This window comes from Thunnus albacares, chromosome 2 (genome assembly GCF_914725855.1).
Source record: "Thunnus albacares chromosome 2, fThuAlb1.1, whole genome shotgun sequence".
In the NCBI taxonomy this organism is placed as follows: domain Eukaryota; kingdom Metazoa; phylum Chordata; class Actinopteri; order Scombriformes; family Scombridae; genus Thunnus; species Thunnus albacares.
Window position 1 is genome coordinate 30,148,040 of NC_058107.1, and position 25,333 is coordinate 30,173,372.

The 25,333-nt window shown below is 36.7% G+C and overlaps 1 protein-coding gene across 3 annotated transcripts; it reads left to right on the top strand.

The window, feature by feature from the left end:
• The first annotated feature begins 2,531 nt into the window (after positions 1–2,531).
• On the top strand, positions 2,532–20,861 carry ptgs1 (prostaglandin-endoperoxide synthase 1). 3 transcript variants are annotated; one of them, XR_006398302.1, is made up of 12 exons: positions 2,532–3,003; positions 3,095–3,169; positions 9,563–9,679; positions 10,739–10,879; positions 11,443–11,586; positions 11,687–11,868; positions 11,970–12,053; positions 13,074–13,320; positions 14,545–14,831; positions 17,057–17,204; positions 18,477–19,290; positions 19,746–20,861. XR_006398302.1 is itself a non-coding variant. In XM_044330030.1 (11 exons), exons 1-11 carry the CDS (start codon positions 2,997–2,999, stop codon positions 18,824–18,826), a joined length of 1,782 nt encoding a protein of 593 aa, XP_044185965.1. In that variant the 5' UTR covers positions 2,532–2,996; the 3' UTR covers positions 18,827–19,325. The 3 variants fall into 3 exon arrangements, 2 of the variants coding, with proteins under 2 accessions (XP_044185965.1, XP_044185976.1); XM_044330030.1 differs by lacking the exon at positions 19,746–20,861 and having other exon boundaries at positions 18,477–19,325; XM_044330041.1 differs by lacking the exons at positions 2,532–3,003; positions 3,095–3,169; positions 19,746–20,861 and adding an exon at positions 5,160–5,283 and having other exon boundaries at positions 18,477–19,325.
• Positions 20,862–25,333: the final 4,472 nt, after the last annotated feature.

The following is a 25,333-nucleotide window of genomic DNA, read 5'->3' on the forward strand; positions in this document are numbered from 1 at the left end:
ATAAATACACACACACAAAAAAGAAAAGAAATGAAAATGAAATAGGAAATAAATAGGAAAAATATATATATATATATATACATATTTAAATTATGTTTTAATTAGTAATGCAGTGATTTCAAGGGGGAAATCCAGGATTTTATTTCTGTAAAAACATGTGTAAATGATTTGTGACTGATTTTGGATCTACAAATAAAATCCATCTTGCATGCAAGTATGACATCACTTTGTTCCCTTGCTTCTTCTGATATGACGGGAGCATTACAGTTTATTATCAACATGTTTTACCACCACAGCTACCTCAGAGTATCATTGCTTAAGCCAAAAAGAAAAAGTAATCCCATTTTTTAGGGGTTTTCCTAGAAGAAGATGGATTATGGATCTTGGCTGGGTATGTTTAACGTGAGCTGTAATTTCCCACTGCACTCAAAGGCATCTCCTCACATCTACGTCCCCATTTCTACTCTCCCAAACAATGACAACATTTTTTTAAATTTAGCTAAATTGTCTGTCAACAAAATCTATTTTCAAACCTGTTAAACACTTTTATGGTCTAAATTGATTGAAAATATATGTTAATATATAACAGAGGGAAATTATAAGATAGTTTTAGGAGCAGCTGGATCATCTCTTTGTCTTCAATCCTCAGGGCTGCACACCCACCTTTTAACACACACTGACCAAACTTGGCAGACGATACAATACAATCTCTGAGAAGAAGAAGCTGAGCTCATTCAGTTTTGGGTTAAAATGATATGTGAGGCACAACACTGCCCTGAACTCTCGTTGAAGATGACAAGATGTGGAAAGCAAACCTCGTCACATGAACCACTTGCTGACATTTTTAAGCAGATGGATTTTTATTAGATAAATATTAAGAATTCACAGAAGACATTTAGGATGTGAGACTAGAGAACTGTGACTGACAAGCTAACTTTAATTACAGCAGTTGTGGTAACAAATCACTTTGATAATGACCTTATTTGAATCCAAAAACATATTCAGTAACATGAATTCAAGCTTCAAAGAGAGCCGCCTCAGTCTGAGTTTTGCAAAGTTAAAAAAAAAATGACTTTTTTTTTTTTTTTATCAAGATTGAACTTATCTGCAACAAAAAAAGGACGCAGCAGACAGGCTAAGCCCTAAAATTGCTACAGTATGCGGGAAATTACTCCGGAGAGTTACTTCAACAGGCAAAAATCTCACACAGGTTTGGCTCAGATAATGTCTCCGTGGGAACGAATCAAGGATCAGCACCTGGCAACTCTGCTGTATTGTTTGGTTCACTTTTTCTTAAAAGGAAGCCTCCTCAGCTGCAAACGAGTTTTCGTGTTTTCTCTTTTTCCCCTTCAAAGACGCAAATCAGATTCCCAATTAGTGTCAGTGTCTCTGTCAGGGTGTGTTAGTTTTGTGATGGACTGCTGACCTCTGCAGGGTGTTTCCAGGCCCTTGGATCAGAGTATGAAGAGACAGGAAGAAGTGAAGCCAACAGAACAAGCTTCTGGAAATAGGAACAGTCCTCATAAACTACAAGATTAGTACAAGTACTCCTCTGCTGTGACTGCGACTGTTATCTGATATATAAAGTAGGAAGAAAAAACGAAGTTCTGACACACAAACTTGGATTCAATTTTGAGACTTTTCTCCAAACTTTGCTTTTTTGCAAAAAATTGGAAAGTTTTACCTTTTTGGGCCTCGAACAAATATTTATTAGGTGGAGCAAATATGAAACGCATGAAACACAAATATCTGTAACATGAAAAGGAGCCACAACTACACAAAGTTTGGGAACTACTGGTTTAATCTTTATTTTTTGTATTTTATAAGCTTATTGTATATAATTTAATGTAAAATTTTAATCCAAACATTAATTCCATCTTTCAAATAAAGGTAGAGCAGTGCAATATTTCCCTCTGGATTGTAAGAGAGTGTAAATATAAAGTAGCATAAAATGGAAATACTCAAGTAAAGTAAGTAAGTACCTAAAAATTGTACTGAAGTGCAGCACTTGAGTAAAAAGTTACTTTCCACCACTGGAGTGTGCACCTTTCCCATTTTTAAAATTTACACCTGCAGTATATATCAGCATATAAAGGTCAATTCAAGGTTCCTGTTAATTAATTATTAAACCTGCACAATACTGCACTCAGGCCCACACACCTGGAGAAAAAAACTCCTATGTATGAAAAAGTAGCAGATTTGTTTCTGTCCAACCTCTGTGTGTGTTTAGATCAGTGCTACTTATTCTACATGGAATTACACTGTTAAGTTACCAAATATTAAATTTTTCATACAAGTCAGGAAATGCAAGTAATCATCTCGTTTAAACTGAATGTCACTCTAAAAATTAAATGAAGATAATTATTTGGAGTATTATCTTAAAGACACAAAATTGTGGTCAATGGTAATTGAGTGTTTTGTGGGTACATGCATCAGTCAAAATATAAATTGAATGGGCTTACTCTAATGAAGACTGGTTGTTGTATATCTTTGCCAGCAGGTGGGGATAGAGCATTTTGAAACTGTCCCGTGTAGCACCACTGCGTTATCTCCTTTCACTGCAATGATATCAATGACATATAAAAAACAATTATGTTTTTTCATTTGGAGACGGATCTTTTTACTCTGAGAAAACACATTAAATGGGTTTAAACATCATCCTTTGAACGATTTGTCCCTGCCAAGCCACACCAGTGTCGGTTTAAAAAAATCAAGATAATTTGGAGCCGCTTGCAGAGGGCTTTCTTTAAATTTCTTGAGGGTTAATTTGAGGAAGTAGTGAGGACTTTGTAGCCGCCCATTCTCAATATTTAAAGTAATACGCTACAACCTTTTAGACCTTGTCAGTGAGTGAGGGCTGGTATGGAGAGTAACCTACTGCTGTTTCTCAATTTGCTTTTTAGAAACAGAATAAAACTGAATCTTTTTTTTTTTTTTTTTTTTTTTTGACAATTTAATTTCGAGCTCTCATAAAGTGAACCGTGAACCGTGAAGTCATGAAAGGTAACGTTCAAAAATTATTTAACAAAACACCTGCCTACTGAAAATGATGATATTTACACTTCTAATTCCCAACTGTTATTAATGTCTGTAGGGTTCAGCATCTTGTCCATCTGGGTGTTTTTGTTGCTGCTGGAGGGCTTATTATGTGCCAGTGACTCAAGTGTTGGTAAGCAACTTTTATTTTTCGTCACAATTGATCATTGTGACAGTTAACTAGATTGAGAATTCAAAATTATGGGACAAAATTGTCATGAATTTATGGGAAAACAAAGATAGATAGATACGCATATTTGCAGTGCCGACATTGCTCGTAACATTTTAAACGTAATTTTGAAGTAAAGAGAGCAGATTAATTTACTTTTGTCCGTTAAAAAAAAGAACAGTTCCCCGTTGCTAAGCAACATCAGTTCTTCCAGCGTCCACTACGATGTGTTGACGTCATCTACCTGAGTGAGCTCAACTCCGATCTTAAATTAGTAACGGTCGTTAGCAAACTGTCATGAATGATTCACGGAGCAGGTGGACCGAAATGCAGAGACTTGGCAGGCACAAGGAACTGAAGAATACCTTTATTGACGAACACAGGAACAGCAAACAGGAGTGCAGGCAGGAAACTGAACAAATGATCCTAGAAGACTCAACTGAAAACCAGACCTTAAATAGGAACTTAACTAGTCAGACAACAAGGAACCGGTGATAAGACACAGGGGCAGGCTGGGAGCTGATAGACTGGGAGCAGGGCTGACCAGACTGATATAAGGGCAAGTGTGAAGGTAACAGCAGACTGAGGAAGAACACTGAGATAAGGAGAGGGCTAGTGAGGATGAACGGAGGGCAGGTTTAAGGAGGAGTACATGAACACAGGAGGAAAAACACAATGAGCACAGCAACCAATAAAGGCAACCAAAATGACATAAAGCCAGAAGTCCCTCATAAAGTCCGACTCAAACAAGCCCTCTCTCACACAGTCCAATCTTCACAAAACAGAAAGGTCAGAGGGCATCTGGTGGACAATGGCAACTATGAAATACAGAACCAGACTCTTAAGAGTCTCTAGAGTAACCCCTGGGCCACACTGGATGCGTGAGCAGCGCGTGTGCGTGTGTGTCGCTGAACTGCTGCGTCTCTCACGCTTGCAGCATCCACACTGAAAGCGTGTCTGCTGCGGCGCTTCTGCCACTGGCAGACCCATCTTTCTCGTTTTCCCTGTCTATTTCTGCTGAGAACCGCGCGCGTCACGGAGAAAATAGGTGAAACCTCGAATCTCTTGATGAAGCGACGTAGCAGCCTTGCGTGAGACGCGCGTGACACGCGTTTCCTCAGGACCTGATTCTGGGATCCACTTAGTAGATAGTAAAGTAATTGACTATGGTGATAGTAATGCATCCCAGCATGCAGGATATTCCCCTAACAAGAGTGGTCTAACTGCACAATGTTTCCCTGAGGCAACAAACAAAAAAACAGTATATGAATTAAAAACAAAATATGTCTCTAAACAATCAAATATAGTTCTTTACATACTCATGTACATACATGTACCAGTTGCTGGCAGTGTCACATGTCACTTTACTTCCTGAAAGGACACCATCCGCCGGCCAAAAGGTCAAACCCACTTCAGCTTCACTTTCATTGGACACAGACATGTCTTGCGATATCTTTTTTTTTTTTTTTTAAATCAAACAAATGTATAGAGATGGTGTGAGGTCACTGTAAAAACTCTTCCTGTACTTCCTGGCTGTTAAAAGATCCTCCTCAAATGTGCTTTCAAGTGATGTAAGTGATGGTGACCAAAAAATTTCTAAAATTTTTTTTAGAAAAAACAATTAGCTATTGTCTTTGTTAAGGTTAGGTTGTAGTAGCTATGAAAAAAATAACTGTATCTCAATGATGACATTTTAATACTTTTTCAATGTGTTGAAAATTCAAATGTGTAAGAATTTCACTGCTTTGGGCTTGTCTCCAACCCAGACTTTTTGACATCCCCTCTATAATAAAGCAATAAAAAGTGCTAAATTCATTAAAAACTTTACTTTGCATTTCCTCATAACGACTTAAAAAGACATTTTTCAAATTCATATAGTTTATATTTGTTCAAATTGCAATTTATTTATAGTTAAATATCGCTGTCCCTCATATGCCTGTCATTACCATCACACTCAACATTTTAGAGAGCAATAAAGTTTTTCAAACAGTTACTTACATTGTTGCATGCAAATTAGATGCTCTAGAGGAAGATTCCCAGACATGAGGCAGAAGTCTGATTTTTTTATGCCCATATATGTAAGTAATTTGATGTTTTATACATCCTGATCTGAGAGTGTTTAGTAGGCGTCATTACCAAACAAGTTACCATTTGAGTATTTTAATTAATTAATAGGAAATTTCACTTTATTTACATATATTCAGTGTACATTGTATGCTAGCTAACCAGTTAGCTTAGCAAGTCTAAAACTTAGCCAAAATTTTCTGCAAAGAGTGGAAAGTTAACCAAAGAAACAAAAGGGCCAGTGATAAGAACAGAGAGAAGATACAAAGTTATATAGCTGAAAACACACCTCCCATATCTTCTATAGGTCAGGAAGAACATGAGAATGAATTGCCCATTTTTGAAGCTTCACCTGATATTTCTGACAGTTCTCATCATAAAACCCCAAGTCATATTGAGGTTCTGCACATGATGAGTTTTTATATTGTTAAGTGCATTTTCTTATCGCTAGTGTGTAAAATCAATTGGTTACTTATGTGGTTGTTGCAGTCACAGAATGTGATATATGTTTTTTACTGACTTAAATACTATTTTTCTTACTATACTGTATTTCTTACTAGTATTTGTCTTTTTAGGACATTGTTCCGATGATTTGTATAAGCTGGTTGATAATCACCGGCAGGTCCCTGACTGTTGTTTAATATGGGTCACCCCACTGTTGCTGTGCATGAATTAAAATGCTACACACTTATTTGAGAGTGCTGAAAACTTTATGTTCTATTTTATAATTTTTGGATTGGCACCCATCATATGGGACATTTGAGTTGAGCATGCCAATTCTCTCGTTTGATCCTTTTTTATGTCAGAAATGAGCCAGCCGGCCCAAAGAAGATATTACATAAGCAATGCTGTGGTAGTTTACCAAGTGATTCATTTTAAAGGAAGGTTAAGTGTTCAAAAGGTGTTCTTTTTAAAAAGTAGTATTTTCTTTATCTTTCGTTAGTTGTAAAAACAACAAAAAACACAAATGTTAATTTTTATGTCATTACCAAAACATGTTTTCATTACCGGAATACATTGTCATTACCGTCACAAGACATTTTTTGATAGAAAATGTTACTTTTTTGTTAACTTGGGTTTTACCTCAATCATTGTGTTAATGTTTAAAAGTCTAAATTTGCATTTTCTGAAAAAATATACATTGCAATTCAAATATTCTGATTATTACGCAATATTTCATTGTTGAGACAAGGCAATATATTAAAAAGTTAGTGAGAACATGTTAAAATGTATTTTAAATGTACTTACAAATATTTAGAACATGATTCTTAAAGAGCATGTTTTGTACTTACTGGAATGATTGTGAAATCTTTGCTTGTCAAATCATTTTTTATTAAAATCAGTGTTTTGTTTTTGTGATGGTAATGACGTGTTGCTGTGACAACTTTGAAAATATCAAAATTATCATAAAGTACAATCAAAGCAATGCTAAGATCTTTGTTCCAGACCAATTGATAAGCCTTTTGAAATAGAAAAAAACAGAGATTAAAGAACACTGTTTTTTCAAAATTCCAAAAGTCAAAAGTGCCCTGAATTGAAGAACCACCCTTAAACGTTTATCTGAAGCATATATGAAGCTTCAGCAGTCTGAGTTCCTCAGACAGTGTTTCCCTGTTGATCTGTGGTGGAAGTATAGTAACAAAAAGAGGGACTTTGGCACTAAAAAGACTGTAATGTTGAAAGATATCTACTTGATTTGACTCATTTGGACGACTGAAGCTTCTACATTTTTGCACAGAAGGAGGTTTACATTGTTTGAACTTAAGTGCAACTTTAACTCCATGATATAGCCTATATCATCTACTGTCAGAGACATCCAGAGTGTTTCCCCCGATCCCTCTTTGCCCAGTGCATGCTGGGATAGGTTATATTCCTGAATGAATGGACTTGTATTTTAATTTCAGCCCAAATTGACTGGACTTTACTGGTGCAGAGCAGCTTAAATTCAGAAAATACTGTATGCAACAAGTTGATTTATAAGCTAATTTTTTGGTAATTATTTGTGTTTTTCTGTATTAAGAAGCTAAATCAAAATATTTGGGACTTCTTGAGCTTCCCAAGAAGAGATCAATTATTCTGTTTATAACAACATGCATGCATTTATACACTTTCTTTTCTCAGAAACCTACATCTATTGGTTGTTTATGAACATGCTTATCTGCTGTTTCACAGCTAATGGGGAAGAAAAAGCTGCAGTGTCTCATTATCTCACAGAACTTCTGCAAGTATAAGTGACAGAAGACAGGAAGTCATATTACAACAGCAGGGAGGGTTAAAGATATGGGGAGGGAGGTTCTTAGGGGGGAGAGGCACTATTATACTTTATCTCACCAGTTCCTGGAAGAAGTACTGAGATCTTTTACTTCAGTAAAAGTAGCAAAATCACAATACAAAAATGCTCCTTTACAAGTAGGCCTTGCCTTCAAAATACTCATTATGTAAAATGGCCTCACTCAGTGTTATATTTATTATATATTTGCAGATATACAGTGCCTGTATTCACATCTCTTGGAATTTTTCATGTTTTATCGTCTTGCAACATGGAATAAAAAGGGAATTAATGTTGCTTCTGACATTGATTAACAGAAAATGACCCCAAAAAAGTAAAAAGTGATCTAAATTAATAAAAAATGTAAAATACATAATCTGTTTTACTGTTTTAAAATCTGTTTGCGCTGCTTAAATGTTAAATGTAGCCCCATTAGTAACAAAACCTCATCCCTACTGTGTACTTGTACGTGGATGCGTTGATAATAAAGTTCTCTTGAGTCTTGATCTGAAACCTAAGTAGTAACTATAGCTGTAAAATAAATGTAGTGCACTAAAATGTACAATATGTCCCTCTGAATGTAGTGGAGTGGAAGCATAAAGTAGCATAAAATGGAAATAATTTTGTAAAGTACATTAAAATAGTACTCAAACACAGTACATTAAGAGTAAATGTACATTTCACCACTGATATTCAGTCTCAAAGAGCTGTAAGCTTTTTAAAAATCTGTGTATATGCAGGGAGGTTTTATTAAGAGCACTCGCACAGTAACACAACCACAGTCTGATATGGTAACCACTATGTTTTGGGGGTAGCGTTAATGTGATTTAATGTATGTTTAGGGTTGTCTTTAGCTTTGAAGGCTTTCAGGATTTCATGGGACGTGTAGAAAAGTCTTTACAGACGCTCTCACACACACATGCTAAATCTAACTTTAACCTTAACCATATCTTAACCCTAAAATTGAACTATTAACCTTGTAGGGAGGTGCTTTGTTGTATGTCTATTAGTGCATCACTTGCATGTTGTCTGTGTTTGTCTTTGGTTTCTCACATTTGCTTTCAGTATCACCTTGAATCATGACACCATCTGTTCACAGTCACTTCAGATACAATCAACCATTTAATCAGATTACAGTATACCTGAGTTTCAGTCGTATAAAGCAAGATGATCTTTTTCCTTTTTTCACCTGTTAAAAGTTCTTTGTTGTGTGATATTGAGCTACAGTATGAATAAACTGGTTGGATCCACATGCAGAACCGGGTCTGTTGGTCTGTGCATGTTGAAAGCTTGTGTTCTCGTCTACAGCAGAGATTGTATTTTCTACTTCAGACTAAGAGTATATGGGGTGGACAAAAGCATCATGTTTTTATTCTACCAGGCAGTGCTAGAGAGTTTAATCAGATATGGGATGTCATCCTGGTATGGCAACCTCACAGCAAAACTAAAAACTAAACTTGCTCATCTGGTACACACGGCCATGAAGGTAATTGGAAAAAGCAACCACCAGTATCTGCAGTTCATTTACCAACAAACTGTTTTTAGGCAAGTTTGAGGATAGTAAATGACCCCTCTCACATCCCTCATTCAGAGTATGACCTCCTACCGTCAGGCAGACGATACAGAGTCCCTCACTGCAAACTCAACCGTTTTAAGAATTCATTTGTTCCAACCTCCATTACGTTTCTTAACAATGCTGCTTGAGGCCGAAGTTTGTGCAATAATTTTAAATAATTTTACAGTGCTTTTACTATGGTGATCTTTTAGCATGAATTTTTTATAGGGTGTATGTATGTATTATGTTATGGCATGTGTGCAATATGGCAATATGTAAGTGTTACGTTACGGGTTATGTGCAATATTGTCATGTTATGTTGTTGGTGTTGGTATGGCTGAGGTTGTATTGTTTGTGTCATTGTGGCCGTCAAGGCATTCATAGTGCAGCTACAGAGTCCAAGACAAATTTCTCTGAGCGGGACAATAAAGTTTATCGTATCGTTATTGTTGTGCTTCTTCGTTTGCAGTGAATCCCTGTTGCTACTACCCTTGTCAACACTCAGGAGTGTGTGTGAGGTTTGGGACAGACCGCTACGAATGTGACTGCACTCGCACTGGCTTCTACGGGGAAAATTGCACTGTTCGTAAGTTCCAAAAAAATCTGTGTACCTGTGTGTCGAAATGTGGGTTTGTATAACAGTCACAGCCCAAGTGACTTCCAGGTAATCCTCTAGTCAACCTCTCAAATGCTCCTTGTTAACCCTTAATCCTTAGTCTGTGCGATTTCAAAACAGAGGTTACAGAGGTACTGGTGAGATAATAAATGTAAGGTACTTTTTAAAGAGAGATAAGACAGGAAGTTTCCGCCAGAAAGAAGATAAGATCGTTTTGGTTTGCATCACAACACTCAGAGGCAGGGTTCAGATATCAGACTCTTTTTTAAAATATTATTTAAAGTATATGGCTGGCAATTTTTTAAATATTTTTCTTATTGTCAACATGTGCAGAACCAAAACAACAATGAATTGATCCTACGTATGTGTATTTTGTGTGTATGTAAAGCCTGATATGTCTCATTCCTCTGTGCTGTAGATCTCTATTGTTCTCTAAAAACTACTAAAAACACAATCTAAGAGCATGATTACTATAGTTGGTTTAGAAACAGCTCCAAAGAGTAACAACGGTTTTTCTAGAAAGTATTTCTATGTCAGGAAGAGAGGCCACCTTGCGTTCTCTTTTACAGTAATCAATCACCATTTTTTCATGCTTGTTGTATTGATCAGACTCTGATCCAGACATTGTAAATTTAAGTTAAGTGCATAGTCACGGTTTTCTGGAGAGTGAAAACTTGACACTGTTATTAGTCTTTGGAGCTGCTACTTAACAAACTAAAGTAATCATACACTTCGGGAACATGGAACATGTCACCCAGTGCAGCAGTGTGGCTCATTCACATGTTTGTAAAAGTCTTTGAACAACAATGGAGGTCTACAGCACAGAGGAATACGATATATGAGACTCATCAGATTTGTTGACTATAAGAAGAAAATAGCCAGACATATCCTTTAAAACATGAGCAATACTTTATAATTAGACACCCTTTATAAAGGGTTTCAAGTTGTAACTTATGGTGTTATTAATGGTTAATAAATTATTTAAAAATCCTCAGGTGTTACTCAAAAAATTGTTGATTTTGTCCATAGCGGAGTTCTGGACCAGGATCCGCTTCATGCTAAAGCCCAGCCCTGCGGTGGTTCACTACATCCTCACACACTTCCAGTGGTTCTGGGACCTTATCAACAGATCTTTCTTGCAAGATACCTTTATGAGATTTGTGCTGACAGGTAGGTGTTAAGATTATCTCCATAACACTGAATCGACATCCAGTCTCACGATCAGCAGAATCACACAAGACCACAGACCACAACAGATAAGTCAAGACGACAAACAGACTCCCACTATTTCCTTCAGTTCCTCTCTGTTGTAATATTCTCACAGTATGTATGCTGTATACAGGTAGGATTTTAGTCGTACAAGTCAATTTGTCACCATGACTAAAAAAATTATATATATATATATATATATATTTCTGGGTTCTACGCTATTTTGAGTGAGGTATGATGAGGTTATGTTGACATTTTCTGAGAAGCACAGGATGTTGTCATGAGAATGGGTTTGCCTCAACTATAGTACAGAAATACTACAAAAAACTACACACAATGAAAATACATACAATAATGGATGAGGTGACTCATTCATTGCAGTGAAAGATGCTCAACCAGCATATCCACTGACAAAGAAAACCTAGAAACCTTGGTTTTATTTTCAAACTTTTGGCCTTGTTAATTCACTCAGCATTGATAAAATATGCAGCTAGTTCATCATTTGTGCTTTTATCATCCCAAAGTCAGAAGTGATCTTATTCCAAGCCCTCCGACCTACAATACTAAGTATGGCTATCTCAGCTGGGAGTCCTACTACAACCTCTCCTACTACACCCGGCTCCTACCTCCTGTACCTAAAGACTGTCCTTTGCCCATGGGAACTAAAGGTGGGACCTTTAAGCATCACGACTACACGCAGACAACTTTCCACCACGAGAAATCTTAATCTAATCGTGTCACGTTACTGACACGTTTCTCTCTCTGCAGGCAAACCTGATCTCCCTGATCCCAAAGTGCTGGCCGAGCGTTTTTTTAAGAGAAAGAAGTTCAGGCCGGATCCTCAGGGAACCAATCTGATGTTCGCCTTCATGGCACAACACTTCACCCATCAATTCTTCAAGACAAAGCATGGAGCTCACGAAGGCCTCACCAAGGCTCTAGGACACGGGGTGAGACGCATGTATACTGACGTTCAACAGTCACCTCCAACCAAGACCTCATTTAAACAATAAACATGTTGATAATCATAATCAATCTGATACTCACGCAGGTAGATGCGAGCAATATATATGGAGACGATCTCATGAGACAGTTTCAACTCCGGCTTCATAAAGATGGAAAGCTGAAGTATCAGGTATTCATGCATATGAACATAACATGATTGACTGGGTGCCATCTTTGAATCCAGTATCCAGATCTTATAATACATCTGTGCACATAAGTGTTGGTTTTTAATTTAATTTAAATGTATCCACTTTATGCTGCTCATACGCGTTCACATTTATTTAATTAATTATATCATTAGGAATTGTTATGATATAGTACTTGGAAGTACTGACAAATGTATTTAATAATATACGGTAGTTCTAGGTTATATGCTACCTACTAGTATACTTTTATACTTTGCTGGTATGATTGTGAAGCAGGTATTAAATTGCATTCTATGTGGTATTAAAAGGGTCCCACAAAGTCTTAATCTTATCTTGGTGAACTGCAGAAACACTGTATTTACCAGACAGACGTTTGAGTGGTTTTGATTTCCTCATCTAACTCTCAACAAGAAAGCAAATAAGTGAGTTTCTGTAACTGTTCCTTTAAATGAAGCTTTTCCATTTCAGCTGACAAAGTGACACTTCCAAAAGTCACTTACACTCTCCTAAGTAACTAGGTCCATTTACTCTTTGAAATGCAACTTATTTTAGTATTCAAAAGTAATTAATATCATTAATAGTTTCTAAAGGTCTGGATATAGTCAGGGTATCAGGCATGCATGTACGTGCCTGCGTCTTGTGCATCTAGAGGGTGTTAACTGTAAATAACTTTCACTTCCTGTGTCACGTCAACTTCTGAGAATGTAGTGGTACATTTTTCAGATAAGATTCAGCTAAAAAAAAAAGCCCTTACAATCACACACTCAGCGTATTGCCTTTGACATGCTTCAAGTTGTGATCTTTTAGACGGAATTTCCTCAAACCAGCCTTATCTAAAAACTGCTCTGCATGAGGATATTGTTACTCAGCGGTGGGTTGTTAAAATATGTGAAAGAAAATGAGAAGTTCAAATAGCTTGAAAGAATTACATAAAAAGAATGATCATTTATCTTTTAACCATTCTCCTCACATGTGGATGACTTTTTTTTTTTGTTTGTCCACAGTTAGTGAACGGTGAGATGTATCCCCCTCTAGTATCTGAAGCCCCTGTGCACATGTTGTATCCTAAAAACGTCCCTCAAGATCAGCGTCTGGCCATTGGTCAGGAGGTTTATGGCATGCTGCCGGGCCTCACTATGTACGCCACCATATGGCTGAGGGAGCATAACAGAGTCTGTGACATCCTGAAGGCAGAACATCCCACCTGGGACGACGAGCAGCTCTTCCAGACTGCCAGGCTCATCATCATAGGTGGGAAAACCTTCTTTCCCTGTGACAGAATGATCAGAAATCATGCAGTACTGTTTTTATTTGGTGTATTAATCCACAGAATACGTTTTTAATTGCAGAGATGTCTTTTTGCTTTTGTAACAGACATTTTCCTTTCAGTTCAGTCCAAATGTAAACACCAAAATCTGTGTCAGGGCTTTGAGAAGGCCATCACATAAAGTTGATTTAACTGTTCTAAAACCAGTTTTGACATGTAATTATGGTCTTCGACCTATTGGAAAGTCCAGTTTCCTCCAACATTCAATTGTGGCTGATGGTTTTAGGTTGTAATTATCTCTTCCTCATTCATTATTCTGTCCAGAAGACAGCAGAACAGACTCAGAGCATGAATAGACCACCACCATGCTGCCAAGTACAGGTTTTCTCGGTTAAGTTTCTCATATTATATGAGTTTATCAAATCATACCACAGAAATCTTCACCAGAAGACTTCCTCTTTGTCCATGTGGTAATCGACAGTTTGTTTCCTCCTGAGCTTGACAAAGTGCACTTCTCAGGTTACTATACTCACAATGGTTTGTACATGTGAGTACTTAAAATAATATCTCTAAATAACTCCAAATTACTTTTGTAAATAGATACATATCTCTACACCTTTACTGAGCTTCCTGGACTTTACAGTCACAATGATTGTTGTTCCTTTAAAGCTACTGGGAGCAGTCAAAGTATGTATATATAAGTTGTCAGTATCACTGAGATATAATTGGCCCTGTCACAAACTTGAATGACATTCATGACATTGTTGCCTGTCAAGTTAATCGTTCAGGTTGCTGTGTTCATATTTCTGATAGCAGCAGATTTTGTCAGAAAACCCACATTAAATATATTTTAAAATGAAAATTGTGAATGTACTTTGCAAAGTTGGTATTACTTTAATTCTTCTGCAACAAAAGATCAGCTGCAGAAAACACTGAAACCCAAAGCTGCCATGACACACAGGGACTGGAGAATATATCACAAATATGTTGCAAATGAAATAGTAACTTAATGTTTAATATTTATAGGGGACATTCTGTGGTTTTGTATTTGACATCACAACATTGTGTATTCTCATTATTTTGTCCACCCCAGGTGTTAACTAACCATTTTTAAACCTGCTTTCTTCAAGCTTCTTTAAATATTTTTCATTTCAATAAAGCTTGTCTCAGTGTGTGACATGGAGTGATGAGACTTTTTCACCCTCCAGGTGAGATCATCAACATTATAATAGAAGAGTACGTGCAGCAGTTGAGCGGTTACAGGCTGAAGCTGAAGTTCGATCCCACTCTACTCTTCAACGCACGCTTCCAGTACAGCAACCGCATCGCCCTGGAGTTCTGCCATCTCTATCACTGGCACCCGCTGATGCCTGACAGCTTCCTAATCGACGGAGATGACATCCCGCACTCTCAGTTTCACTACAACACCTCGCTTCTCATGCATTACGGGATAGAGAAACTTGTGGATGCTTTCTCGCGACAGCCTGCAGGACAGGTAGTGAAGTAACATTCGCTCAGCGTATACAAGAATCTAGTGTTAGTGGTACAAGTGCAGCTAAAGTCTTATCAGTTTATTTGCTTTTTTTGGACGGGAAGATTATTATTACTCGGTCACATCTGGAGGATTGCGATAACGCCTTCCACTCAAAAATGTGTTTTTCTTCTTGTATCTTCAGTTGAATGTTTGCGCTTCACTGTGAAGAATGATATACGTGCAGAGTTTGACACTAGAAGGCTGTTTGCAGCTGAAGGTGGAAAGTTTATCTGTGCTCACCTTAAGTCTGAGCTTGGATACCTACAAGCATGATTTGTGACCTCAAAACTAGTTTGGAAGCAAATCGTGGTCCAATAGGCAACTTACACAAGTGTGACGTGGAAACTTGAAACCTCCGGTGCAAATATTTGTTATTGGAAAAACCACATCAGACACTTTAGCATTTTAATATATTTTTTAAAACATGTCTGGAGGGGATCTTTGACCCTTAAAGGACAAGTTCACAGTTTTTCAAGTCTATTGAAACACAGTCAGGTGCTGATATGAACACTGAAAGGTTTTGCTTACTTCCTATCTATTCGTATCTATTTACTACTTAATCATTCCTCCTGTTAATACTGAACATTAGAAGATCCCTTCCTAATCCGTTTTCAATGTAAGGGATGGGGCAAAAAAATGTACAGTTTTGTGCAAAATTATATTCATACATTTATCTAAAGCTTATATGAGTCTTCAGCCATCCAAATTAGTCAAGTTAAGTGGATATCTTCCAAAGTCCAAAGTACAAAATTCCCTCTTTTGTGTTTTCCTGTTGAGTGGCAGTGAAAGGATAGTAACAAAGAGGGAAATTTGCACCAAAAAGGTTATAACATTGGAAAATATCTGTTTGATTTGACTAATTTGGACAACTTTTTAAATATATTTTTGCACAAAACCAGGACTATGAGTTTTGTGCCCATCACTTACATTCAAAACACATTAAGTGGTATTAAACTGAGTCTCTACATTTCAGTGTTGACCGCATTTTAAGCCTTTCAGGTGTCATTTAACACGGCATGAAGGTGTGACAACACTGTGGTCAAGGTCTAGTTAGGTTTAGGCACAAAAACCACTTGGTTAGGGTTAGGAAAAGGTCATGATTTGGGTTAAAATATCAGGTTTGTTACCAGAAAAACAGCTGCAAATGTCTCGACATCTCACTAAAAATACCCGGTTTTGTCGGATGAAACGGGAAGTAAGTAGCAGTTTCTGCTGATTTTATGCTTTTGTAACTAACTCTCTCTCCAACCTCTCAACCTTCCTCTTCCTTACATGGTAATCAGTTCATGTAGATGTCTTCTGAACCGTTTCACTTTTGCTATGATACATATTATAGAAATGTTGATATTCTAGTTATTAAAAGTGCTGAAACATAGAGATTCAATGTATCCGTGGTTTGCAGAAATGTGCAATGCCAATATTTTATTGTTTTGTTTTACTTGAAACATTATGAACCTATCCTTCAAGTTAGATGAATCATATCTGTGCCAGATACAGATAATGAAAATGTAAACTTGCTGACTCATTATGCAAACATTTATCACAGTAGAGAAACAGAAAAGTGACAGGAAATGCCTCAGAGAAAGTTGAGCTTATTGTTATCACTTACCTTTGTGCCCGAAATGTGTTTAGTGATAGCGTTGTCTATGGCACATACAGTCTAATTGATGTAATATTTTTCATAAGAAGTATCCTTAAACAAGTAGTAGTACAACTCAACATGCCACATGATGGTATTTCTGAGTAGCCTAATATATCCTGAATTGGCAGACAGAGAATATAATAGTAGGACACACTTTTAGACGACTTCTTGTCTCTGCTATTTATCACATCCTGCCTGCCTTTCTGCTCACTAGTATATGAAACATTAAACTACTTTGGGACGACCTTTTTCAGACTCCAGTGATGGTGAAACGCAACATGTTTTACAACCACTAAACCACAGTGTTTCTTAATATATCACATTAAAGGAAACTTCTTCTTACAATCACTTCCTAAAAGAGGTTATATTCTTAGATACTGTCTTTCAGCGGTGTCATATACGTGCAGTGTTGCAAGAGTAGCGATGGGCTAATCGCTGAGTTTGTTGCCTGTCAAGCAACAAAGGAAAGTGCTTTTCATCTTGATGGTATTAGTGGTCAGTGCATCAGAATGAAGTTGTAGTAACTTTTTTCTTTGTGTTTCAGATAGGTGGAGGTCACAACTCTCATGAAGTAGTGCTCAAAGTGGCAGAATTGGTCATCAGAGAGTCCAGAGCAGTGCGTATGCAGCCCTTCAATGAATACAGAAAGAGGTTTAACCTGAAACCATACAGCTCCTTTTATGAATTCACTGGTAAGCAGGAATGATATTTTAACTTGCTCCCCTAGTGAAGTCCTACAAAGGTACAGTATCCGGTTATAGGATATTTGCTATTTGAACTGATATTTAAATTCTCCTCACTTTTTGTGTAATGAAATATAAACTATAAAGATATTGCAGCTATTGTGGATATTAGAGAGGATTGTTTGGACATATTTGTGGACGTCTGAAGGCTATGAGACACGCTGGTGCCCTATTGACTGGAGCATGTTATAGTCCTGTAGCCAGTGGTGGACAGTACATTTACTCAAGTACTGTACTTAAGTACAATTCTGAGGTACTTGTACTTTACTGGAGTATTTCCATTTATGCTACTTTATACTTCCAGTCCACTACATTTCAGAGGGAAATATTGTACTTTCTACTCCACTACATTTATTTGACAGCTTTAGTTACTCTTCAGATGAAGATTTGACACAATGGATAATATAACAAGCTTTTAAAATACAACACATTGTTAAAGATGAAACCAGTGATTTCCAACCTTTTTGGCTTTTGAAGTCTTACAAAAAGCAGTGTGTAGTTGGGGTCACATTTCAGATGTCTATGAGTTGTTAACAGCTCCACCAAATAGTGATTTTTCCCTCTAAACTTCTCACATGGTTTCATTTAAATAAATGTTCAAATGATCCAATATTTCACTGAAAAATCAAAGATCAGAGAAAAAGTCCAAAAACTGAAAACAGATTTGTGTATCACAACTTTGTTTTTTCTTCTTTCCTCTCCCATTAATCATCTCACGACCCCTCAGATTTATCTGGTGACCCTTTGGAGGGGCCCAACCCCTAGGTTGGGAACCACTGGACTAAACTATCTAACTGTATATTAAGTAGTTGAAACTAGCTCCACCTCCAGCAGCTACAACAGTAACATGCTGCTCTAACACTGATGATTCAGTATTACTAATCTAATGATGTCATATATAATAATATACCAGTCAGAGGGACAAAACCACTACTTTTACTGCAATACTTTAACTACATTTTGCTGCTAATACTTATGTACTTTTACTGAGTAGGATTTTTCATGCAGTACTTTTACTTGTAATGGAGTATTTTTATATTGCTGTATTTTGTGCAGCCTAATTAAATAAGATGTTGTTGTTGTTTCCCCTTGTGTCCAGTCTTTATGCTAACATAGGCATAGACCTTGTCTTTAGCTTCATAAAACAACAGCGTATTTCTGAAGCATGTTTAACTACAGTAATCATAAATCAACAAACAGTTTTTTCTCTTTTTTGAACAGATAACGTAGAAATGGCCAGAGGTTTAGAGGAACTTTATGGTGACATAGATGCTTTGGAGTTCTACCCCGGCGTCTTACTGGAGAGGACCCGTCCTAGCAGTATATTTGGTGAGAGTATGGTAGAGATGGGTGCTCCCTTCTCCCTGAAAGGCCTGATGGGAAACCCTATCTGCTCCCCGGAGTACTGGAAGCCCAGCACCTTTGGGGGAGAGACGGGCTTCAATATCGTCAAAACTTCCACTTTGAAGAAGCTGGTGTGCCTCAACACCAAGTGGTGTCCTTACGTGGACTTCCATGTTCCACGAAATGAGGAGGAGGCAAAACCAAGGAAACCTTCAACAGAGCTTTAATAATTTTACTGATGTTATCTTGCCATTTATCATTTATACTGACTGTGGGAAATGACGTACTGTAGTTCTCAATGGGCCTCATGCAAAAACATTTTCGTATTTTTATCCTAAAACTCTTTTTCTGAAGTTTGCTTGTACAAGCGTTCCAAGTCAAATTCAACAAACTCTCTCAACTGCCTGAACTTGTTGTGAATTGCTCGTTTCAGCCTGATGAATGTCACCTGTTCATGAGGAGGCGGACGTTTGTGAGATGTGTTAGCATAATCCACACCCCTAAAATTGCCATATAAGGCTCCATGTTCTGCTCAGTCTGTGGACAATTTTCATTCACAAAAAAGTCCCCAAAGAGTAAAAACACAGCACAGCTTCACGTCCCACTTTCAGAAATCAGCAGACAAACACATAACAAATTTAGGCAGAAACCCGAAACAATTTGAAAATATGAATCCAGCTGCCAACAACTTGTCTTCAGAGCAGCTCTGCACTGTGAAATAAAGAAGGATTGTTTGACATGAAGTTAGATGCTAATAAAACATCTTTCTAAAGCAAAGGGGCCTGCGATGAGAAGTGGTCATGTGACAGTCACAGAGATATTAGAGGAGAGAATATTATAGTCTACAGTAAGTGATGTTACACTGTCAGTTGCAACACAAGATGATACTGGACAGAGACCTGCAGAGAGAAGTTTCCAACAACTACTGAAATATAAAAATTGCGGTGCCAAAATAGGCCAATAAAAAACATAAAATCTAAAAAAGCTTTCAGCAGCTGTGATGATGATAATATGGATTTACATAATATTAATTTTGCATTAAGTTTGTTTTAGTTATATGTTTAATTTTTGTTTATTGTAAGTCAAACAAGAGTTTTCCCCTTGTGAAGAAAGGGAGAGAGTTTCTGTTCAGGACACATACAACAGGTCTGGACCACTCGTTAAATTTTGTTCGTACCTAAGAGAAAATTCTAGGAACGAGAAAATTGATGAATGCCAGAAATGTTTTTTCATTACGCGTACATGCATTTTAAGAGGAAGAGTCTGTTCATGTGCGTAGTTCTTGCATGAGGCCAGAAATGTGTTTTTGTCATTGTCCCGTTCACACTGGATTTGTTTCAGAGAGGAAAGTGATTTTAACATTACATGTTCTTATTCAGTGGTTTTAATCCTGCCTGCAGTGAACAACATACTGCACATTTAAGATGTTCTACCTCCTCACACATCAGGTAGTTTCTGGAGATCTGTTTTTTTTTTTAGTTATTTGCTTATATCTGTATGATTGATTCTTTCTTTTCATTATTTGTGACTTTTTTGTAACCTTGTGAAATTAAATTAGCTTCCTTTCAGAATGAATGTGTTACATTACTGTCAATGTATTTTTAATTAATCTTCTTGAAGACCAAAAAACAAAAATACATAATATTACTGTACACATTACTGTATTTGTGAGTTTACTGTATTTTAAAATGCCAAAAAATAAGTGTAAGAAGTTGCCAATATATTGTAATTAATGTTTTGCACACAGTTATTTTTGCTCTGTGTCAGTAGAAACATGTCTTATTTCAGTAAAAAATTACATCCCATAATTTCCAACATCCCACATTTGGAGGCTGTACCAAATAAAATGTGATAAAACTGTACAAACCGTTGCAGTTTGGGGATTATGTGCCTTGCTCGACGGCACCTGAGTAATAAAGATAAACCAGGGATGCCCAAACAAACCACTTAGACTAGATTCAACCAGGACTAGATCCCTCACTGGCTTCCCACCTCCTTACTGCCACTTAATTTGGTTATAATGGCTGCCAAAGCCGGCACATCACAGTTATGTTTGTGTACTCGTGTTCTTGCTTTTTTCTTTCACAGGTTTAACACTTATCAGATTATATCAATGAAAGCCCAGAAAGTTACTTGATAAATGACATTTGTATGCTTCTAAATTGTTTTCCGAATTGTGTTGTGTGTATGTGTTTGCTGTTGCGATTATGTTCACTGGCAATGTTTTTTTTTTAACAAATAAAGCGGTTAAATATCAATAAACATGCTGTGTCTCGTGCTTCTAGTTACTGAAGACTTTCTTTCTTTATCTAACATTAAAGGACAGGTTCACAGATTTTCAAGTGTGTCTTAAAACAACAATCAGTTGCCCATATGAACAGTGAAAACAGTGAAAGCGGAAGTATAGTAGTAAAAAGAGGGACTTTGGCACTAAAGAGACTCTAACATTGAAAGATATCCAGTCGATTTGACTCATTTGGACAGCTGAAGCATCATATTATCTTCAGATAAACTTGACAGGACTGTGGATTTTGTCCCCCATCACTTACATTGTAAGTGCATTAGGGATCTTCTAATGGTCCGTATGAACAAGAGAAATGTGGCACCTGATTTTTTAAGACAGACTTGAAAAATTGTGAACCTGTCCTTTAACGAAATTCTTCCAGTACCTAAACATAACCATAAAACCATAATAATGCTATATAATAATACTGTAGCAACTATAAGTGTATATTGCATTGCAAGATTTGATATTTTGGTGAAAATATCCAATATAAAATATTTTGGAAGGCAATAATAGTATCATTTAGTTGAGTTGTATCCACAACATTTATTTTGAAAAACCCACAGTCTCAATACTAAATGCATAAATGTGATATGTCTGCAGTGTTGCTGTTGGGAGTTCTCACACTGACTGACTGACAGGATGTAGGAGGTGGTGTGTTTTTGTGTGTAAAGGTGTCGTTGATGTCTCAAGATGTTAAAAGACCAATAGAGTTACTTCTGTGTCTCATGTGTCAATTTTGTGGTTAACCTCTTGAGATTTGTCAGCAATGTGCACAAGATTGAGCATGACACCAAACCTGCTGTGTCATGGGAGGCTAGTGTTTAAGGTGCAATCATTATTAGGGTGCAAAAATAACTTACATTGTAGGCATGAGTGTAGAATTTACCACTGTCGCTACATTTTTAGTAAAGACACATCTTACACAAATATATTCTGTGAGAAGTTATCCTTAAGAAATCTTGCCTCTAATCTGCTTGGTGATTCCTCTCTTGACCCGCCTGAAAGAAGGTTTGACCTGACAAACGACTCTCCAGTCCCACCTGGACACCTAGTACCACTTTACAATGGATAAACACTGAATTATTGTTGCATTACTGATAAATTAGTCAGACAAATTGTTTGAAAAAGTCCAGTTCTAATTAAAAAACAGTAGCTGGTACCACTTTGGAGACACAAGAGCATTTTGTGTCCAGTAGGTATACTAATACTAATACTATATACTAATAATATGTAATGATAAATGTAAATGTAAATACCTTTGTGGCGAAAAGCATTGTCACACTGGTAAGTGGAAGATTTGTTTTACACTAGGGCTGGATTTATTTTTACAATATGATATACAATTTGTGATTGCAACACTGTCTTTACTTGCAGAAAGTGTTATACTGCCCTCTATGGGTTAAAGTCTTAAGATGGTTGCATCTCTGTCAGTGTCGTCTGCTGTCACTTCTTCACTCAGCAGTGTTATGAACGTTGTTCAGCTTGTGTTGCATCACCATTTACAGATTGACTCAAAACTATTGACTGTATATAAATGATATATTGTGTACAATCAATTTTTAAAACACACTATAGTGGCCATTTGAACTAAAGAGGCTGGGAGAATTGAGAATTGATTGATCGCAGCCCTCAACCTCCATTGTCACAGAACAAGCACAGAAAATTACACTTTAAATTCTGACTGGCAGCAGTACAGAAGTACTTCCTGAACTATGAACATGTGTTGACTTTCAAAACAACAACAAGTTGGTTAGAAAGTTTGGACTTTGAGGATCACATTAGGAGAGAATATTTAACTTAAAGAACCATCTGTAAACGGCTGCCACTATGGGAGCTGCTGGTTTAGTAAGAATGCATGTAAATGTACATTTTATGGGATTTATAGACTGCTTGTATGTGTATTGATAATTGTAAAGTTAAATTTCATGCTTGTGTGGGGCAAAGACAGTATAAACTGGACACAATGAAAAGTACTTTTTTTTCGTTTCTTTGTGATATATTTAGCAATTAATTTTCATATGAAATAGCAATGGAATGGAAATGGATAAAGTAATTTATGCAACAGACTACTTGATTTTAAAGAGAAATTCATGTTTGGGGTGAAAATGAACGTGAAAGTCTGTTTGTTTTACCCACAAAAATCTCTCCAAATGGTGTCATCTTACGGTGTGAAATAAACTTATCTGAATTGCCTTCATTCATTTTTACAAGTAACTTTAAGGGTTTTTGTTGTTGTTATTGTTGTTGTTGTTGTTCTTGTGTTTTTTTGCCCTGGGTTTTACCTCTCAGGTGACATAGACCCATTATGTTGTTGCTGGAAGTTGCTGTTTTTGAAGACTGCAGTCACTCCTCGGTGGCTTAAAAAATTGCTTCTGAATATTCATGCTTTGAAAGAATTATTTAAAATCTTTTTTTTTTTTTTTATCATTTTATCACTGATAGTCAATATTCTCCTAAAAACACCTTATAATTGAACATCAATGAAATATAATGCAGGGCAGTGGTAGCTAAGATAGAAAATTTAATAATCTGTCCATTAAACCACTTCAAAATTTTGAAATTTTACGAAAAGCACAATAACCAATTTCATCAAACTATCTGATATACATATAAATGCAGTAAATAGCCTTTCCCCCTTTATTTTGGTTGAAGGATGTCTGACTCAAAGGACCACATGCAAAGAACATCAACGAGGACTTTGGTTGTATTTCTAAATGTTTATTAATACAGCCCCACTTACCTTCCTTTGGTTTAAAAAAATGTTTAACAGTCAAGTAGCTTTATATAAGAGAACGAGCGGGACTCAAACACTGAAACAAGTTGTGTACACTCACAAAATTTGCAATATTTTCTGACAGAGTAATGTATCCTTGGCTGTTTCACTAAAGAAGTCAATACTGTACAACACACTTAAGTCTTAATTTACTTGAAATAACCCATAACCGATTAAACAATATGAATCAGAGTGAAACATAAGACTTACATAAATAATAATTAAATTAGTACTACAAATCGACATTTTCGGTAGTAAAATAAAGAAAGAAAGCAAGACTATTACAAGATAAAGCTGTAGTTGTATTCAGAAGTAGCCTTGACTATACAGTCAAACATGTTACATGACAGTAATTACTGTAACCAGTGCAGGCAGTAATAGAGAAAGTGCTGCTCTAAAGCTATAAAACACAAATTTGCAAAAAATGTGGATGCTACAACTGGATGTTAGTCCCAAAGTTTGACTTTTTGAGAAATACGGTCATCCGCTTTATTGCCAAGAGTTAGATGAGAAGATCAGTACTGCTGTCATGTTGTTTTCAGTATGTAACTAAGTGAAAGATCTTCATTTTGTTTAAAATCATGGCAGACATTTTTGTCTGTATTAAACCAAGACCGCAATCTTTCCCTAACTATAACCAAGTGCTGCTGGTGTCTAAACATAACCATAAAAAGTCTCATAATGTAGTTTTTATTGAGGGGTATTGTACGATATTTTGGTGGGAAAAAAACAACTAGGTACACTGTATCATATGTTCAGTATCAACATTTTTTAAACTTGCCAAATGTGTTCTCTCATTATGTTCTAATTATGTTGGCATTATTCAGCCAGCATTACGTTTCTAGCAAAACATATTTGCTATAATGCTACGCTAAGCTAACCCCATACTTTCAATGTTGTCATCCAACCCACAACAAAAAAGCAATTAAGTTTCCCAAAATGCTGAACTATTTCTTTAAAAATACCAATTCACAACGCGCATGTTCCTCATCCTGGACATAGTGGTCTGAAAAAGCATTTACAGTTGCTATAAACTGTCAGGTTGATTGTATGAGGATTTCTTTGATGAAAAGCTTGAGGTACGTTCACATTAGCCTTACGTTCAATGAATTTAGCCCCCACTGGTCCCAAAAAAGGTTGTGATGTCATGGTTCTGATAAAAGCAACGCTACAGTTTGTAGTCAGTTTGTTTGTACAGTTTGTGTTTTTACACATGGTATAGATATTAAATTTGTTGGCTCTAAGGATTTATGTGTCGGTGACCATAAATGTATTCTATTTGACATTTGCTTTACATCTGAGTCTCAGCCTTCTTGCCATATGAGACGCACCCGTATCATAAATGAGGCTGCGGCTGTCAATTTTTCTATGGTGTTTGACAGCAATTTGTTTGTTTTAAAAGATAAGAACGTGGGCACTTTAGTCCAATCATTTAATACTCACTGCTCCTCTGTGTTAGATAAATTGGCTCCTCTGAAACTTAGAAAGATCTCCAAAAATCCATCCCCATGGATAAATGAAACTATCCGGACGAAAGACTGAGCGCTTGTTGAAAGCCGCTGAGAGAACTTCTCTAATTGAATTTCTTCTAGCAAGAGAAACCCCTTAAGTCCTGTTTGACACTGTAAACTATATTGTCTCTCCCAACACCTCTAACCTGCCAATCTTCTCAAA

Excerpts from the sequence above, each read along its gene's own strand:
- ptgs1 (XM_044330030.1), top strand. Across the intron at positions 3,170-9,562 it reads TGCCAGTGACTCAAGTGTTG|TGAATCCCTGTTGCTACTAC; the intron begins GTAAGCAACTTT and ends CTTCGTTTGCAG. Across the intron at positions 12,054-13,073 it reads ATGGAAAGCTGAAGTATCAG|TTAGTGAACGGTGAGATGTA; the intron begins GTATTCATGCAT and ends GTTTGTCCACAG.